At 37.8% G+C, this 21043-nt stretch overlaps 1 protein-coding gene across 7 annotated transcripts in view; it reads right to left on the reverse strand.

The window, feature by feature from the left end:
- The window catches only part of PPP1R12A (protein phosphatase 1 regulatory subunit 12A), a 124491-nt gene that overhangs the window by 64207 nt on the left and 39241 nt on the right, over nt 1-21043 (reverse strand). For 6 of the 7 annotated variants that reach the window (XM_075150437.1, XM_075150456.1, XM_075150429.1 and 3 more), the window contains exon 2: nt 12764-12894. The exons of the other annotated variant lie outside the window; for it this stretch is intronic. In XM_075150437.1, the coding sequence (XP_075006538.1) occupies nt 12764-12894 (131 nt within the window). The remainder of the gene's footprint in view (nt 1-12763; nt 12895-21043) is intronic. 7 annotated transcript variants of the gene reach the window in all.

The raw sequence follows: 21043 nt of genomic DNA on the forward strand, positions 1-21043 counted from the left end.
TTCAGTGTAGCCTTCCAGAGAAACATGGCTTAATTGGTAGCGGGGGCACCAATCAACAGCGCAACCCATCTCCCAACAGCTTGTAACTAATTACCAATTTCAGCTAAGCCCAGATGGGTTTTTTTAAATCCATAGATGGTGGAGTTCAAATTAATTCCATGAGTGTCTTAACTGAATTATAACAGAGAACCAAAGACAGAAAAAGTGTCACTGTGCTCATGCAGCTGTGCAAGCCATCATTTGAAGAAACAATGAAAAAAAAATCTGCCCCACAGTCCACAGGATGTAAAAACAAATTAAAAACTTACACATCTTTGGAAAATGTATTTTAATTGCCTTCTTTTAAAATGCCTTTCAGAATTATTTCACCAATTTCTTAAAAATATAAAGTATCGATACACTTTTAAAAATACATCTCTGTAAATCATTCAAATTACTAATAAAAAGACATCCATTATAAATCTGGCCAAACAATTAGATCTTCAAGAGACATTTAACAAATAAAAAATATAAAATTTTAACACTGCTGTTTCCAATTTTATTTTTTATAAAGTTGAAGTACACTAAAACCGTAACACCTGATCCTTTTCAGACCTTCTATTGGTTTGAGTGTCTGTGAATATTTAAATATTTTCTCACTGCAGAAGAGTTTCACTTCAAATATAAATTCTTAACAATGTTTTTATTAACTCAGACAGAAGTAGAAATGCTCCCTCAAGCTCCCTAGCCCTTCTCAAAAGTGGTTTTGGTTTGGGTCTGGTTTTGTGGTTTGGTTTTTTGTCTTCTTTTTTTTCTAAATTTGCAGAAAAAATAATACTTAAAGGCCAGGCAAGCAAAGGTATACCTATCCGCAATTACAACATATCAAGAGATGAAATTACAGCTTGTATGTGATTATTGAATTTTTAAGGTGCACTTCTCAAAATTACATATTAAAGAAAGGCCTAGCCTTTTTCATTAAAAATCTTAAATAATACAAACTTGAAGCAAATACAATAGCATTAGAATAACATTGCACTAAATTCTGTTGCGATACATAGTACGCACATGCCCTGTGTCAGTGGGCAAGTTTCAAGGAAAATGTGCAGTCAGTTGAATACAAGTGAACAGCCAGCACCCAGCTGCCCCTCAAATACTCTCTCATGCACCCCCACAGTCATGCTCACTTTTAAACACATTATTCAAAACTCATTTAAACGTAATGATAAAAAGTCACAATTTCACTATTTTTGAAATATATATTGTAACACTTGTAAGCATTTGGTGGAGAGCGTTAAAATGTGTGCAACGCAGGGCAGGTGGCTGGCAGGTCTCACAAGGCTCTGAGGAGCCCTGCTTTTGCCCGGGCAGGCAGCACCCCGCACAGCACCCTGCTCTGCACAACCCGGGATCTCCTCGCCCTCTTTAGCGACAACCTACAGATAATTTCCCTTGTCCTCCTTTCTCCACAGCTGAGATACTCCTGCAGCCATCTTTTCTCCTGAATCTATGATTTACAGAAGAAAATGAAGGGTCCATTTTCAATACTGGAACCAAAACTGTACAAATTCAATTGGGCCAAGAATACTTTCTCCTGCATGATTTTAAGACCGATGCAGAATAATCAAATGACTTGAAAAACAATTAAGTCAAACTCATACGGATGTCTTACTCAGGCACTCCGCAAAACACCATCCCACGCTGTCAGTCGCTGCTGTGCCTCAACCTTCTGCCTCTAAACATTTAGAACTGAACAGAGATTGACATAAGAAGACAAGCTTCTGTGATGGCATTTAAATTAAAATCATATCATGATAAAATTCAGGCACTTTTAAGGTTATGTTTCTTTGCAAATTCCAGCAGATTCTCACTCACATTTTTCTCTCTTGGAAAAAAAATGCTGCAGCACTTTCTAAATAGGAATGCTCCCCATATAAGCAGTATCATCAGCCAGCAGCCACACAAACACCTAGTTAAATAAGGCCAATTAGGATTATCTGGCAAAACTAGATAATTATTTGTCCTGAAATACGTGAATGATGATTTTAAGACAGCTGATATCAACAAGAGATCTGAGGTGAATTTATCATTTCCTCTTGCAGAACACAAGAGCTGAGAACTTCAGATAGCTAGGGATGTTTAAGTAAAAATGAATTAAAAAAATAGTTGAGAAACAAATGGCCAAATGATTTTAAGCAAATGGGAAGGGACGTTTCTTTTCAATTTCGACCAGTCTAATCCAGATTTCAGCATACGTGTTTTTCTAAATTACGGACCAGTTTGAAAAGACTTTTTCATATCCTTCAATATGCAAGAGCTCCTCCGGGTAGCAGCAAATCCAGCTTCTGATTCTCCCTCATGAAGCTGTTACAAAAGGCATCTTGGACAGACACACATCTTTGCTTCAAAATTGTCAAATGCTCCCAAAGCTATCAAATAGTATGCCACAGAGATGAGAAAAAAAAATCCCCCTACGCAAACAGCACTTTCTATCAATTCTAAATAGTCTACATATATGGAGAACATATTCATGTTTATGAAGCCAGCACTCCACAACGTACCAACACACCACTGAGCTCCACACATAGCTGGCTGTCCCTAGCCTCCACTGCAATGTGCATGCCCGAGGAAGCACAGTAACTAGAATCATCTGTTTTCCTTCTTGGTATGCAGGAGCATAGAAGAAACAGTGTAGATAACAGTATCTGGTTAGTCTTAGTTCTCCTGTGTTCCAAGAAACCTCTGAAAAAAGCCAGCAATAAGCTCTAGAAATATTTGTATGTAGGCGGCCACCTAAACATTAATGGTGCAAAGATGGAACAGAAAAAATTCCTACTTGCAGCATATGAAAAGCAACTAAGCCTTCATATTTTACCATATCCATATAGAGGAGAGACATATGAGAGGTGGCAGAGCCATGTTTAGATGAAAGTAAACAGTGACTGAGAAGAGGAAAGTAGGAAACGTGAAGAAAGCTATATAGGGAAACATATGCTATAACCTATTTACAAAAAAAAAAAGAAGAAAAAGAAAGCAAAAAAAGAACTGGAGCCTGGTAATGCCAGGATGAATACAGGGCAAAAACTTCAGCAGGAAAGACATAAAGTGAAACAAAAAGTATTTTTAAAGTGCCTATGAAATGTTAATTTCACTATGCACTTTATGAACAAGTGTTTCTCTCCTTTACTTTGAAGTCTGCACCCTATAGTGCAAAAATGAAGGTTGAGTTTGAAAAATATCTTGTTGCAGCTGCAGAAGTACATACAGTACATACAGTAACTCTAACTCATGACACCCTCTGTGCTCAGGATGCTTTCCTGTAGCAAGTCTCCAAGCATTTGTGGCCATTTATGGAAGTGTCATCAAGGTGAATACTTGGGATTGTGTTACACTGGTTGAAAAGAAGAGGTAACAACAGCATGGAGGCAGAAAAGGAGGAAGAAGGAAAACTATGCTGTTGCCCACCTTCCTCAGCTAATTCCTCACCAACACGAGGTGATCGCACCACTAGCTCACCGTCCCTCCTGCCTTGTGCCACAAGTAGCACTGCTATATTTGGCCATAGTAGCACCACAAATCCTGATTTTTAACTGCTGCTTTCTATTTCAGTTATGAGTATGGACCTAACTAACAAGCTTATTTTCCTCCAACAGCCATGTGTTGGTATTTATATCAGAAGAATTTAAGCCAAGATCAATTCTTTTACTGCGCTTAAACAGATATTAGCATATATATAATCACTACATCACAGAACTTACCTTGTTTGTAATTATATTATGCAATAATATAGTGATCAAAATCTCTTTACAAAGCAACATTACTATCACAGCGCAGCTTTTAGCATCATCCGGTGGTACTGAACTCGGTCTGACCCCTCGTTGGGGGGGGGGTCATCCAATTCATAACAGTTGTTGACCTGTCCAGTCCGCTTTGAACTTCCTTGAAAACACATTTCTTCCAAAAGAAACTCTTACTCTTTATTCAAATTTGATAAGCACTACCTCATCTATAACCAAGAAGTTTCAAGTAATTCCTTTTTTATACTTTTTTCCTGTCATACCTGCTGTTTATAAAAAACCCTACATTTTTGTGTCTTAATATCTGGATTGTATCCAAATAACTCACTCTCATCAATGCACAGCAGCCTTACGTCTCTAGAGATACCACACTATATTTACACAGATTTCAGAAGAATTCAAGGAGCTTTTATCCTGCCTCAGTCAGGTATAAGACTAGAAAAATACACATAGACTAGGATCATTTGCACCGAAATGACGTAGTTTAGAATATCCAACAAAAGACACAGCTGTAAGAAAGGGTAAGTAGGTCATAAGTTGCTTTATTGTCATTAGAAAGTCTACTGTATGTGGCAGAATAGGGTCAAACTCACAACAGAGAAAAACTCTCAAGTAAAAGCTAAAAGAAGATAAAAACTGAGAATCTACACGACACCCATGTTTTCTCCTAGAAAACAACACTCAAACCCAACTTTACTGCGAATTAAACTATTTTAATATCAGGTAACTGAATAAATACTATATTCAATATTTAACGGCACTAACAATTCCGTAGATTCCACAGTCTAAGAAGAATCTATCACCGCCTCTCTCTAAAACAGCAATTTTGAATTCGTTGATGAGGCCCTCACAAGCGACAATATGCCATACCTACCAAGCACTTGCTCAATTCAAAACCTGGTGGCTCACTGATCTAGAGCTGCTCTCCCATGTTCCAGTCATACCTAGAAAATAGGAGTCGATCGGTACAACGGGCAGTTACGAGCCATTATCCACAGAGGACCTGATGTATTACGTTTTCTCTCGGAGTCTACCCAAGCTCCCAGGCTTCCATATGTATGACTCTTCCATATGTCTTCTCTTCCATATGTATCACATTTAACTTCAGAATTCATAGGTGAGATATCTACCCATAGGTGAGATACCAACAAAACCAATGCTCTGTGATTAACAAGTAAGATCTTTCCTATGCACATCACTTCTCAAAGCAGGATGGTTTTTTCAGACATGAGCTGCACTTTCAAATTCTTTTTCAGCCAAAAATTAGAGTGCTCTGAGCTTTACATTGGGCATCAGTCCCTTGACTTTTCATTAGATCCAATGAACTGCTAAAGCATATTAAAAGAAAAAAGATACTTTCCACTAAATCATATGTCCCTGAAGAAGATCTCTCCGAACTTAAAGGTCTAGTAGATTTACCTTTAGAAGAACAGAAATGCAATATTCTTCCTAACAAATATTTACGGTCACAAGTGGAGAGGCACACAGTAATCCAATCTGGAGAAGGTAGCTATAGAGCACGTGCTGCCTTTGTGCATCCTAGAGTGACCAGCTCTCCTAGACTCCCTCAGTGGAACAAACAGGTATCAAATCAGTTAGGTCCTATAATTTCCTCTAACCCATCAACCATATCTTACTGTGTATTTCTGCCAGTTGGTTTTTATCCAAACATCAGATCACAGCTTCACCATCAACCTAAAGAACTTAATTAGTGTTTCATTATTCTTAGGACATACATACCTGCAGCAAAAACATCTTGAAAACAGTACACTGCCACAGTACATCTTCATAAAAGAAAATGCCAACTGATACTAGCTCACTGACCTTCTCCAACTTTATCCATTATTTTCTCTAATGGAATTTAGCTTTATCCTTGCAGATATCTAATACAAGTTTGGAGGAGGAGGAACTTTTATGTTGCTGATAAAGAATGAGCATCACACTTTGATTTGGGCAGGGGGGGAGGGGTGGGGGTGGGGGAGAAACTACCATATTTTCTCTCCCATTAACATTTTTTCCCAGTCTGTTCTTCCAGAAAGAAACAAGGCAGCAAATAGAAATGAATTAACTGAAACAATCTTCCAAAGCCTGCCGTGACCTTTTCACAGCTCGCAAAACAAACATTGCATCTTTACCAGCATCAACTTGTAAGAAGTCAGTCATTCTTCTGCAAGAGCTGTTCTTCTCTGGCTGGGAATAAATTTTCTTTCCCTGCCTTTACTTTGTCACGTGGCTTGTTTTATAATATATCCTTCTGCAGTCCTCTTCTCATTTTCTGAGTGGGTTGTATCCAGTTTCATCTCTGGCCCTTTTTCCTTTTAATTCTACTCCTCCAGTTAACATTTCCTTATGTCATTTAAAGTAACATCTTGAATCCTGACAAAAAAGTTCATTCACCTTGTAGCATCTCTATCAGACCAAACCCCATACCAGCTTGCATAATCAGTTTGCATGTGGTTTATATCAGACCACCAACTTCACCTTGTCATTCACAAATCCAGACTTCTGATTATCCTCCAAAGATCCATTTCTGAATGTATCACTAATAACATCACTTCATACTCAGTTAGCTAAAACCATAACTGGGAACAAAGCTAAAGGTAATGGGAGCCATCCCTGACATTTTTATCAGTCTGCTTTGCCTAAATAACGTCTTGCTCTTCTAGCATTATAATGGATTACGGCAAAAGAGTTTAGATTAAAAACACTCCAGGAAGTAATAGCTCCAGATGATCAAGTTATTAAAACTTAGAAATAAATGGATTAGAAACAACTGCTTTGAAAGATATTTTATGGCACCACCACCTCCAGATATCATGGAAGAACATTCAACAGTACCAGCTGGTTCAGGCTCATGAGGTGGGAGATGAAGAAGAGGACTCCACCTCAGCACAGGCAGCTTTCCACAGCCAGGCTTCTGATCAGAGGTACAAACTATGTCTGAAAAGCAGCCCAGACTTTTTTTTCATACCCGCATATCTATGCCAACTGCTGCTGGCAAGCCAGATCAGCTCACTGATCCAAAAGAGAATAAACCCTCCAAACCCCCTGAAGGCTAGTCTTACGCTAATAGTTCCCACATTGTTGTGTGATCATTAGATAATGCAAGAGAGGGGATAAGAGCCTGTGGAGGAGGGAAAACCAAGGAAAGAAGGGAATGACTGCCTATTTCTGCACTAGTCTCAAGTCAGATCACATCAAGCATATTGTGAAACTGCACTGAATTCCCTTTACTAGCTGTTGCCAGATGAGCACTGGTCCCATCCTTGTACCACTGGCAGGAATCACTACCACCCAGCACCCGCAGCAGTCCCCGCAAGGCAATTAGAGCTGTAAGTAAACCACCTATCACTGAACATCTATGTATTCAACTACAGGTTCCTAGGACCGTCTCTCACTCCTCCATATACCAGACAATGATCACTCATTTAGATTTAATGGACTGTTACTAAAATAGAGAGATCCTGGGACAATGGCTTGCTGAGGCCTCAGCAAACTAGTTTGGCTGGGTTCACTTTCAGGTGTCTGGAGCCTGGAAAAACAGATGGGCGTCAGCAGCAAGGCAGTGGTTACACACAAGGCTTTTAAAGTCTGCTTTAAGTATTAGGGGAAGGAGGGTATACAACATAGGAAGCTTTGGGCAGGAAGGAAAGCAGGTGAGCTGGGTTTTAGAGCAGCAGAGTTGGTCAAGCTACTATTCTCTTCCTAAATGAACTGAGTGAGGAGGCTCTGAACTTAAGAAGTTATTCTGTTTCTAACTGTAATCATATGCTTCAGCCTTTAAAACCTGTAAAATAAAGAAAGTATATTTTGAAACTGTGCTAAGTCTTAGGGTCTGTATGTGTAACTACGTGTATCAAACATGCCTCCCAAACATAAAAGCAACCATACCAAGTTAGACCAAACATCCATTTAACATCTAACAAAAATGAGCCCATCTTCAAGGAGAATAAAAATGGGGCAAATACATGCTACTTTTCCTATAATACTTTACCAGTCTCCAAGTACTTTCATGGATTTTCTGAACCAGATCCCATTTGTCTGTATGTATTCTGCATTTGTATTTCTTCATGTATCCACTCTCAGTGGATTTCTCATCCCTTGAACCTGTGAGAAATTTTAGTATCTACAGCAACATTTGGCAAACTGTTACTCAGATGTAGTACCCACTGCATGAAGGTATAAAAATCTTATTCTTCCCTCAGGAGACATCTCCCTCCCCCTCGTTTTTTTTTTTTGCACAACAGCGTAACCGTCACTGACTTGTAAGTTATTCTTGAAAAATGCTTTTCTTACACTTGCTGGAAGATGCACCTTCTTTCTTTCCAGGGAAAATGAAGAAGCATTCATATTTAAGTAGTAAAACTGTATTGCAGCCTCTAAATACTTGCAAACAAGCTTCAAAATACATCAACTATACACTCACAACTAGGCATGGTACAAAGCCCACAAGAAAATACATTTTTAACACAAACTTTAATTCTTGAACAGAAAAGCAATTTCTACCATTTCAGTTTTATTTTACATTAAGCTGGAACAATACAAAGCAGAGAGAAAAAAAATAAGCATTTTACAGTTCTATTTCTTAAATGCCACTTTGCACTATTTTTCCTCCTCTATTACATTTTTTGCATTCTAAAAAGGAATTTGTTTACTGCCTGACATTGAAATAATATACAAGCGTTTAAACTGTAGAAGAGATCTAATCAGATAAAAAAATTCATTATACACACCCAAATAGTTTTACAAGAGTTTTTAAAAGGTAAATTTAAGGGTCCTACCCATTAAATACCACCTCAAAGAATGCACACAAAATTTCTGTTGAAGTCCTCCTGCATTAAAGTTTGTTTCCACATAACTATAATTTTTCAAAGCATTCGATGCTGGCTTTTTAATTTATACTAACACACCGGAGAAGAAAAGGCTCCTTTGTGTAAAGCTTTCTGTATATGAAAAAAATGGAGAAGAACAGAAAAAGAGAACACGCTATACAAAATCCACCTGTTTTGGCAATTTTGAAGAATTTTCATTTAAAACATGTTCATATTACAATTACTTGTAAGCTAATACACATGATCATAAACTAGATGAACGCTAACTTAAGTAGGCAATTCTAAAATTAAACTATTCAAAGAATTTCCAATAAGCTGAAGCACTCCCAGCATTTACAGATCTCAGAAACAACAACGGAAACAAAAGGAGCAGTTGCCCTCCATGGCAGAGTTTCTGCTTTTACAGCACAACTCTCCATCTGCAACCAGCTGACACTTTATTTCACACTAAGCTATGTTCTCTTGCTGTATTTCACCTGAACTGGGCTTTTACAAGACTAACATTTCTTAAACTGGAAGGCATTTTTTAGAGGAGACAGGAAGCACATTCAACAGAAAGCAGCTGTTCCAAAGGAGCAGAAAACTGAAATGGGACAGGAGATACTGCTGGGAGAAGATGCCATAGGACTGGTGAACACAGGGGAAGACGACAGGGACAGGGAATACACCTGCAGCGAGAAGCTCATTGGCCAGACAGCGCAGTTAGTGAAAGCAAAATAAAAACCCCAATGAGCGGGGGCCGTGCCACAAATTCACTCAGCCCATTAGCAATTAGCATGGGACCAGCAGCAAAACGTCGCTGAAGTGGTGGCTCCCTGAGACACCCAGAGTTTTTTTGGAGAAGCTCCCTACCACTTACGTATCCCGTACTTCTCCCAGATCTCCAGCTCATGGGTGCACTCACTCAGGAACGTCTGAGTAGCAACAGGTGCTACTTAAGAAGAATGTGTACATTATAGAGCAAGGGAGACAGGGGCGGGGGAGGAGAATCAGGTGTTCAGTGAAAGCACAGCGAGATAGGAAGGTTCCTACATGGATCAAACAGGCAGGCACCCTTCTGTATTAACCCGGAGTGACTCCCAGTCATTCCCATTTACTGTACATAATAGGAAATGGGTGTTAGTAACAAATGGATGGAACATATAGAAAGAACAGCTGAACTGTGAGATTGTTTGTGTACTGACTCAATTATAAAAGCAGTCTGAACAGAAACCTTTCTCACACTGTAAAAAAGTACATTAACCACCCCAAATATAAACCTATGGAAGTCAAATGAGCACCAGAAGAAAAACTATGATAAAGATTGTGCTATAAAGGTTTGTAAGGATTAAACTTTTTTTTTCCATTTTGAAAGCAGAACCAAGGTTTCACATCCTATTAACAGATCTGCAAACTCCAACACACCCCGTCTCAGTTATATGTCATAGACTCTAACCCTAGCAATGAATCATGCAAGAGTTATCATGCAACGTTAACAGAACTTCTGCCTTCTTCCCCCCTTTTTTAAGCCTAGAAAGTGATGTGTACACACACACGACGAATGTTAAGGTTGAAAGGTGAACATAGTCAACATACAGAGGACATACTTAGTGCTAGAGAATCCCTAAATTACATTCTTAACATAGAAATGCATTTCATAACAGAAAATACCTCCATCTCCTAGCTCTGTTGTTTTCTTAAGATATAATTTTAGGTTTTGAGACATGAAAACCTGAAATAGTGGAAGTATGCTATCATGCCACATTTTTCTTATGAATTGCAAAAATATAAGCATTGTAAACAAAATCAATATATTAACTAAATTTGCATATTTGGAGGATTTTACAGATTGTGCTACTTCAAAAAAAAAATTCCAGCTATTTACATCTGAAGTAAACCCTAAGAAGACTTAAGATGGCAGCCGAGGAAGCAGAAATATATTTTGCTGAGTCTCCAATTTGAGAAGCTCTACAAGGCTGTACAACAGGCCGTTCCACGGGAGGAGGAAAAAGGGAAGCACATGTCAGACTCTCCCCAGGTCTTCATTAATAAAGTTAGGAAACGCCAGAACGCGTTCCCTAACTCTCTTCTCTCTTGCACCTTGCAAGAAAATAGGAAATGAACAGAAGATGTTCTGTATAAAAATGCTAGTCCATATCATATAGGACAGAAAGGTGACAGGCTATAAGCTGTAACCTTTTCAGAACTATATATATAAGCTCCATAATTTACCCAAATTAAAAGCTCCCTTCCATGAACCAGAAATTTTAGTGCTAAAAATGAAACATCAGATTCAGCCACAGACACACACATTCTCATGCTTCCCAAGAAAGATGCATCCTCAGTAAAGCAGATGCTGGACCCAGCGTGTACTATGGGCCAAATAAAAATCATATTTCTAACCTCTGGTAATTTATTGTATCATCCTTTTGTCTTCCCCCAGTTTTGCCTCAGCTGCAAATTCTGCTGTCGGTTTTGTAAATTATTTGAAGCTGAGCTCCTGGAGAAGCAGTCTGAAGAAAATCTAAACTCTATGGGCCTCATCAGATATAAATATTGCTCCATTCAGGTCACGTTACCCTTCTCAGCTGTATGTGGAAATTTGTTTCAACAGCTTATCTTCAAAACTCCTTGCACCTTAAAAACGCAGCTCTTCCAACATCTTAGATGTCCCACATCCCACAGGATTATACTCCAATAATCTCATTTCTTTAAAGGGTATCTATAGAAAATATGCAGACAGGTCTTGTCTCAGTCTGAGAACATAAAAACCAGATGACAGTCTTCAGCGATATTATAGAATTTCAGATACTCAAGTCAATCGTGAAAAACTGTATTGTGGACAAGGGACATCGCTCTTTCTTCCCCCAACATCTGCCTACATTAGGCTGCAATGCCAAACCAAGAACATTTATTCAACTTTTTCCTATTGTGGAAAAAAGGCAGGTGTTTTACCTCCACTAAACTGAAGAAAGGCTTATATTATCTCAGTTTGTAGGGAAATTCTTGTTATAGTATAGCCAACAAGTAAACACTTCCAGCGTGCACACAAGGGAGATTACAGCATCAAACACCTGCATAGTGTAGAAAGGCCGATTACAGAGTAGCGGTCACACAGTGTCCCAGTCATAAAAAGGATATACAAAGCACTTCCCTCTATGAACCCCACAAAAAAAATTTTCCCAGTGAAAACGATATACGAGAGTCTCCAGAATTTTTCCTTTCCCTTAAGATTCAAGCAATTAAACCTCTCAAACTCACACAACACAACATCAATAAACGATCCCCTAAATTACAATTTCCATCTTTTGCTACTGTAATTAGTACAGTAACTCAATTACATGATAAAATACTACTTTTTATTTTATCCAAGTCTTACACTGGATCAGACATCACACTGAGTTTAGCAGAATTAATGAAGTTTGTGTTTACCCAAAGGGTCTTTAGAAAGACGCTATTACCTTCTTTACTGCAAGAACAGGGTGCTGAACAACATATGCCACACATTTTCTCAAATCAATCATTACTTCAGGTTAAAACTGACAACCTATGCTAAAATCAAATTTTTCCAGATCTTCAGTGGCCCTCAATAGGCTTCAAGAATAACAACAAAACCAATCCTGGAATTTAGTACTGAATAAGCTTTAACTAATACCATAACAGGCACCTAACTTCAACTGTAAGATTTTGCTCCACAGCCAAAATAATTAGCAAAAGTCACCACTTTATACCACACCTGAAAAACAGAAGTTTCAAGACTGCAAATGCAATTGCAAAATTAATCTCATATATATAGACTTATCCTGGGATAATGTTTCAGACTACTAAAAAAAGGTAAATTTGAACTTTCTCCCCGTGCCTCCCCCCATAACAACCTTTCTACAGAAGAAAATAATTTTAAAAAATCATTTGACAGTCATAAACAGTCTTAAATGTTTACATCTTGCAGCTACCTAAGATACAACGTCAGAAAGCTAGAAAGAGAAAATGCAATGCACAAATAGTTATGCACACAGCACACTCCACAACCAACACACAATACAAAACCATTCTCTCTCACTACATGTCCCAGAGGCAACTAAAAAGACAATTTATGAATGCCATCTGCTTCTAGTGCCCCTCTAACAATGTATTAGCAAAATACATGTATTTAAAAAATAGAGGAAAAAGCCTTACTCTGCTATATCAAGATATCCACAGGAAGCAGCTGCATGTAGAGGTATCCAGCCTTCATTATCTGGTTGATTAATATTTGCTCCATTTTCCACCAGAAATTTCACCATATCTACGTTATCATCTATACAAGCCTATAAAGAAAGAAAGATTTAAGAAATAAGTTCACATTAAAGCTGTTCTACAATACTGTGCATCTTTAAGCAACATCTTCAGGAAAAAATGTAAGTATTTTCAGGTCTGATGAGGGAGTAGGATTTATTTGTTGGGGTTTGACAGCAAGGCAGGAAGAATTTGAGAGAAAAGCAGGTGTTACAGATTTGTAAAAAAATCCTTAAATAAACGAATTCAAACAGAGTTTAACAAAACCAACAAATATGATTTCCTCAGGTAAATTTGTTCTGGTTTTCTGAGAAGCCATTTACAATCCCCACTGCAACCTTGTTCTCCAGTACAAAGCGGTTCCCTTTACAAAGCCCCCAGGCCCTCGCTCCATCCCAGGCCCAGCTCACTCACTTGAGCAGATATTACAATTGAATAAGCAGCTACACCATGAAGTAGAATTGTTGTGACCAAGAGATGGGGAGCAGTTTGGAAAACAATACCATAACGTGGTTTTAATTATAAGGCAGTCGAGACTAAGGAGTATGGAAGGGGATGCTACGTTGCATTTCAACACTCCCCCCTGCTGTTTTCTACTGCAGCATATTCTATACCATCATACATCTTGTAACAATCTATTAATCACTGCTGTTTATAAACTTAATTGAGTATCAATTTGGCACATTGCAAAGATATTATCATTTGTGCACATCTCTTAATTACCAAGCAAACAGCGTTGCCCAGATGCAGAACTACTGCCGCTCTCCAGATCTTCATCTCAACCGGCTCCTATTTTGCCTTTCTTCTCTGCGTTTCAGTATTTTTCTCACAGGATGCTCAGTGAGTTTTCTTGCCAACTTCCATACTGCTGCCCTTAAAAGGGCAGAGCAACAGAGAGAAAAGTCCCTCTGCATTTCAGGACAGCAAGGACTCAAAACAGCAAGACCCCACAAGACTGGTATTAATTTTTTAGCTTAATAAATCAACAATATACTACATAACCAGAAGGCTGAAATGAGAAACTTTTACTACTGGGCTCCTAAATCCTTCCAGAGAATTATGCCTCTAATGAAATGCAATTAAGGTATAAATTTTACTTTTCAGAATACTTCTACAGCAATAAAGACTGAAAATTATATACTGCTTTATTACGGCAAAAAATCTCAGATTTCCTTATTTAAGCAGTTGTGCCTTCCAAGATGAATCCTGAAGCTTTCCTCCATTCCGTAGTGCTAAGGCAACAGCTACACCGTGAGGGAGATTTGCTGCTGCCCCGTTTAACCAGCCAAACAAAAACAGCAAGAAATTATCCCTCTTTGACCCCATTTGCTTTACTTAGGTACAAACTTAAGGCTTTGTTTAGAATGTAACACAGAACCGTTTCAACAAGTCTCATCTGGACTTGTTAATCCATAAACTTGCAGCTAGACTGCAACCAGGCTGCAGTATACTGCCTGCATTGTTTGTTTTTCAATTAAAAACAAAAACACATTATTGAGTGAAAACATTCATAAACCTTCCTACCTTTTCAGGTATTCTTGAACACTGCCTTCCTAAAGGATTTTTGAATTATCTTTTTAGTCCTATCCATCCCTAAAATCAGCAATTAATAAAATAACTTATGAACATACTCCAACAATAAAGACTACAAATTCTTCCAGCATATTATCTTCAATTTCTTCCACTTATCATCAGCGTACAATGCTTATATGCTTGTAACAAGCTCTGAAAGAAAAGAACCTCCTCTCTTACAAGGCATTTTGTTGCTTAAATGAAAAAGAACTAAATGCAAGACATCATAACTCAGTTCAGGAGTAAAACAAATTCAAGAAACACAGATGTTTACACTTAACAGAAACATTAACCTAGCCATATTTCACACATGCCATATATCCAGTTTTTCTGGATATCCAATTTGCCTGACCATTGATACACTATGTATAGCATAATATTCACCAATCTATGATAAGGAAAATAGATTTTTATCAGAAAACTTTGAAATTGCCTAAGCATTTTTAAATATAGATCTTTTAATATTACAATTCAATGCTGCATACTCGTATATCTTAAAATCCTCTCAAATTCATAATCTGTGAAAAAAGGCTATCTTAAAATTGATTAGCACTATTAAAAAAATAAAAAAAAAGCCAGACCATCTGGTTGTGACAGAACCCAACACAGAACAATCCTTGCCCATTTTTCAAGTATACATAAGAAAAACTGGCAAGACATACTCATAAAAATACTGTTGCTAAGTGAATCAAAAGCTTACATATGCAGCACATTAAAAGACATATGACTAAGTGGCTAAAAATATTTGACCAAATTTGGGCAGTGTATTGAGCCATACATGGCAAGAATCAGGAGAGCTCAAATACACTTCTCATGTATTATCAGAGATTGCACATTCATGACAAGCAAAGATAAACAATCTGCGAGATTATATATATTAGGATGATACAAGAGTAACTATTAAGATAATAAAAGCATTTACTTGCATATGCAAATGGAAAAGTACTGGCATTACTAGTGATCACATTTGTGAGATTTAAATAATGTTCCTCATAACTGATTATACAATCTGAACAACTGTTCTAATAATTTTATTATGGGACAACAGGAGCCACAGAAGCTGAAGTTGATGAAATGGAAGACAGTTGTGTAATTTAAAAAATATGACCTTTGAACTTCCTTACACAAAGATTACTCAAAAATGAGCCTCATACCTGAAATATTTCTCAGAAAACCCACTGTGGCCTCCAAGAAGGTTATTACCTATCTTAAGGTGAAGCAAATGGAATTGATCCTATTGCTGAAGAACACGTATATAATACATCCTATTTCTCCTTGTCCCCTTTTTCACCTTAACTGCACCACAAGTGTTTGATGGACCCTATCATTCTCAGTACTTTCCATACAAAAGACACCTCTGACTATCAGCAGGTACCTTAAGTCAGAAAGCCAAGAAACAAATGTTATAAAAGAAATTTTATCTCAATGTTTTTCCATTTCTACTCCGATTGTCATTGCGCTGTCTTCGGAGTCACTTCTAAAAGCAATATTTATCAAGTGCCAGAAGTGCCTCTGTTGTTAAAGACTGACATCTCAACCCCAAAAGGAAAGTTTGTCAGAACAGCATGACAAACTTAAAGCAACAGCCTCCGAAAAGTCTGCCCTTCTAGACCTCAGCCTGAAAGTATTACAAAGGAAAAAGCAATGTACATGCAAGACGTGAATAACAAGAGTTCCACTGATGTTACAGTGACTCAAAAAGATAAATTCCCACAATGACCTCTGTCTCGGCACAGAGGATAGATAGCCACAGGCCTTCCTCTTCCATGCCTGCTACAATCTTTCTAGAATTAATCTCGGTTCTTGGCATCCATCTCCCCATCCCCAGTCTCTCCCTTCACTGTCCTTAGGTCCCAACTAGAGCCCCAGTCACCACTTAGTGAAACAACAGGTCGTCCTAAAGCTCTTTCCAAGTGCTTGCTGACCACTGCTTCTGTAGAGCACACGCACCAGCCAGCTCCTGGGGCAGGCAGAAGAGCTTGGGAGCTCATGCTCAAGGTTCCCTTCATCCCATGCACTGGTTCTGTCTCTCAACCCCGTTCCCAGCCTCCACAAACTGGTAGAAAGGCAGCATTTCTGCATGAAGCACTCATTACCCTGCCAAATTTGATGGAAGTTAGCCAACGGGCCCCAAACAGAACAACAGCTGGACAGTGCAATCATATAAACCTCATTTCCTTTGGGAACTAATTTAGAAACTAGGCTAATTAGTCATAAAGGAAGCAAAACAAAGCAAAGTTGATAATGCAAAGTCTGGTTACCTTTTCTGATAAGAACAGCGATGAAATCTCAAAGGAAGTATATACGGCACAGGAAAGAAAACCGCTTTCTATTTGTACAACAACCCGAAACCTGGACTGCAACGACCAGCAAAGATGAACAGCGCCCAGCTCCCACACAGACCAACCCCTGGTAGGTCCAACTCCTCCTGGAAACAACGTGCCTATGTTCAGTGAGCAATGTCTTAAACTTTTCCCAGAAATACTTTCTGATCACTCAGGACGGGATAACCAGATGCCTGCTGAACATGCTAGATTTTAACTGTATTGACCACAACTTCGTATGCCCCTGCAAGCGGCATGTGATCTGGCTGGCTCTCCTTACTATCAGGTGTTAAGTACGTAGGTGAAGGGTAGACTTAAGTTCGTAAGTAACCTTAAAATAGATAGCTTTGAAAGAGATTATCTAGAGTGCTTGCCTCAGCAAGTAACCACCCAAAGAATTCAGCAGACAGTACTCATCCCCAAAAGACAGGAAACACAAGTCTGTATTTTTTTAAATAATCAGAAATCTTGTCGGGAAAGAGACAGGCAATCAGACTACTGTCCCATATACATACAGCAAAGCTATACAGTATGTATCTTACATTGGACTACAATTTTTATTGTTTTTCATCAATGATGAGATCTAATGAGGTAATGACATCTAATGAGGTTTAGACATTTAGTTTTTTACTAGTATTTTCTAGAGAGAGATTAAAACCTACCTTTTACTGTTACCTGATTAGTACCCTGATCTGTCCCACGAATTAAGATATTTTGCCTCTAATAGCAAAAAATAAACATCGTATGTTTAATCTCTGTCACCAGACTTCATTTTTCCTTATTTACCCTCAGTACAGAAAGAAGTCAAAAATATGAACACGGAGTAATACATTAGACTCAAAGGGATAAAACAAGCCAAACAACCATTTTGAATTCCTGTGGGAATGCTGGAAACGGGAGAAAGACCTCACACAGTGGCCTGGAGAATAGTTTATCCCTTCCTTTGATTTATCTAGTGAACCAAGTCCAGTGAGTCTAATGGAACTAAGCAGGACATTAACATCATTGTTAACAAACCAAAGAATCAAATTAAGGGAGGGCATCCACACCTAGCAGCAGAGCTCCTTAAAAGCAGTTCCTACTCTCTTCACCCTGGATTGCTTGTTCTCTCTGCCATCCCATACCACACCCTTATAGCTATATCGACATACTCTGTTGAACTGGATCTAAAGTGGATTAGAAAAGCAATTAGAATTTAAAATTAAATGAAATAAGAAAAGGACAGCAAGATACTATTATCTTTATCTGATTAAAGCGGAATTATTTGCTTTGATTATATTAAAATGTTTTTTATATTCAGAGAAGCCTTGTTCTGAAATTCATTTTCATGTTCTAATTCCACTATCAGAGAAACAAAATTTTGTTTTACTGTGAAATTTCACCCATTATAAACCCTGTGTTAAAGCCTCTTATTTCAAACCGACACTTTTCAAAGAACGAATTTCTAAATTTGCAACCAATTCTACCACTCTCACTTTTAAATTTACAACATATTTTAGCCTACTTTCTTGTTTGTACAGACTTCCTAAGGAAATCACATTACTCACTCTACCTGACTGTCTTCCCTCCCTCAGCAATTTCAACTGAAATTGAGACAGGAATAGAGGTTGAAGAGAATTAAATTCAGTACTTGTCATGAAGAGTTCGTTAAAGGATGAGTCCTCTGAAATAATGCTGCCACAGAGCAGTTCACAGCATGAACTCAACAATTACCACTTCTGCCTGGGTCCTCTCGCTGACTCTCCAGTGAGCTCAGCACCGCCAAATAATCCCCACAGTTTGAACAGCGGTCTCAATCTGCAGTGATTTTTGCCCTCATGAGGAAAGGCTTTGTTAGGACAGCCAGGTCCTAACAAAAAAGATGTTTATGAACACCTTCTGTTCATCTTCAAGTCTCCCTGGGGGAAATAAGCTTACATATTGCAATTCTTAATTCTGTTTTCTTCTTTCAATAAACCACTAACTAAGAAGGTATAAAAAGAAATTTGGTCAAAAAATCCAAAGCAAGCTTGAGCAATACTTCCCACTTTTGGTAGGTCACATATTTATGCTGCACAATAACTAAGAATGCAGCACAAACAAGTGAAGCAGCAGTAAGGCGTACGAAATGAAAACATAAGCCTTATCTAACTTCCAAGCTACAGGTTTGAGGTAACCTGGCAGTTAGAGCCACTAGAACAAAGGAGGAATACTTTTTTGCACCTTAAATTTGTTCGTAGGTCATTAATTCAATGTTTTTGTACAAAGTATAACATCTTAAGAGTCTAATATTAGTAATGACAATGTCCTAAGACTCACAGAATATTTGGGAACATTTCCAGGATAAAGGGTAATAAGAATGTCCAACAAATTAGGTCATGAAATATTAGCGATTATTACACTTATTTACTATTTAAGGTATCTATAAAAGCACGTATTTTACATTTGATGAGTATTCTTTTTAATATAGTACATACAGGGTGGAAAGGCTGCTGTTAATGTTCACGTTTATGGCAAGCAACAAGACAGTTTTGGTGTTGTAACAGAACTTCAGGCACCAATCTAGTATTACAGATGACAAATGTTGCTCAATTATGAAATTAAGTATAATCTTTCCAGCGTTCATTTAGCCAACCCACAAGTCACAGCTTCTGTTTTTCAGTGAGCTGGGGTAATACTGATATCTCTGCATACTGACAAAATCTAATTTTAGGATTGAGTATTTTACTTTTTTAAAGCATGCTTACTAGTAAAAATGGAACAGTTTATGGTGCAAATATTCTTGATAAACTAGTAATATTACCATTTTGCTACACTAGTGTTATTTTGTTTAACTTGTTTGCAAATATTGAGTGTATGATGCATTGTGTGTATGAGGGTGTTATTTTCAGTGAAGAATGGCATACTATTTAAAATCCTGGAGAGTTGATCCATACGAAATTGTTAAAATGATAGTTGCCATATCCAATAACTCAAATTAACAAATCATTTTAAGAGCATCTCATTGCTTCTGCAAGTTCCAGCAGTTTGAAGTTTATTGTTTGTATTTCTCTCACCCCAGAATATGAGTTAACCTTGGCATAAATTTCAATGTCAAACCCTTTCCCCCACTGCAGGGCAGCAAACTTTTCTCTGGAGAAATTTCTTGGAAACGTTTCACTTCTAAGTGTAGAAAATGAGAATCCTTTTAGACATCTGCAAAAGCAGGTGGGCAAGACGCTTTCTCCTAAGGAGAAAACGCTACTTGAGGCTGATGCAACGTTTCATGTCCGTTCAAGTCTCATGGGGAAGGCATGCAGAGACTATTGAAACCGAGCACCCATTAACCATCATTACTTAATTCGAATGCTGCAGAGCTGTCAAACATTGACAAAAACAGACAAATCATTCCAGAACTCAAACTTCTCTAGCTATTAACTCCACTTCATGTAAACACCTTGTCATATGCATTAGTGTATCTCAATAGAAGTTCACTTAGATTTTATTTCAGCTCCAAGAGACGGGTAAAACCAGGAGCTACACGAAATCAGTAATTGTTTAGCTCAAATATTCAGTAAGAGCATAATGTAATTTCTATACTACAATTTTGCCTTGTTTCCTCTGTTACACTGAGCTACTAAATTAATTACATGCCCTTAAGCTTTGCTAGTTTGTAATTTATAGTTGAACCTGTGAATTTAATTAAAGGCACAATTCATGAAAAACGCTAAAATCTATAGCTGTTGAGACTAATACAATTTACGTGTTATAAAACTGATTTCACAGGGACTTCCCACTATTTAAACCCTAATGAATGTTTAATCATAGTTCTTAATCAGGACTGTAATAGAATACATATATTTAAGTGGTTTTAGCATGTTTCAAGTAGAGATAGAATTATTCTTGTCCTCTAACCTCCTCCCGAGATAAATAAAGGGAACAGGAGAGTTGGCCATAACATGTTATTTACTATAACCAGAGATGCTACCATTCCTGTTAGCAATCTCAGTAATGGATCGAGACTCACTCTGACAGGCATTATATGGACAAACAACCCAGTCTAATGCCTGCTTTCCTGTTTTTGCTGAAAAAAACCCCAACTATTCCAGCCTACCTAGTATTATCTGCAAATCTACTTTCAAATAAATATTTGTTTTCTTTTTAGCTGCGTGCAAATCTATTTTCAGGAAATTTCACTTGAAATTCCCACACTAAAATTTATCTCTTAATTAAAACTACCTTACTAAATGTATAGTATTAAACTTCAGTGGTATTCATTTACGTCAACTCAAAAAAAAAAAAATCTCAAGACAACCTGCCAAAAAAA

This window comes from Calonectris borealis, chromosome 1, assembly GCF_964195595.1.
Source record: "Calonectris borealis chromosome 1, bCalBor7.hap1.2, whole genome shotgun sequence".
Classification (NCBI taxonomy): Eukaryota; Metazoa; Chordata; class Aves; order Procellariiformes; family Procellariidae; genus Calonectris; species Calonectris borealis.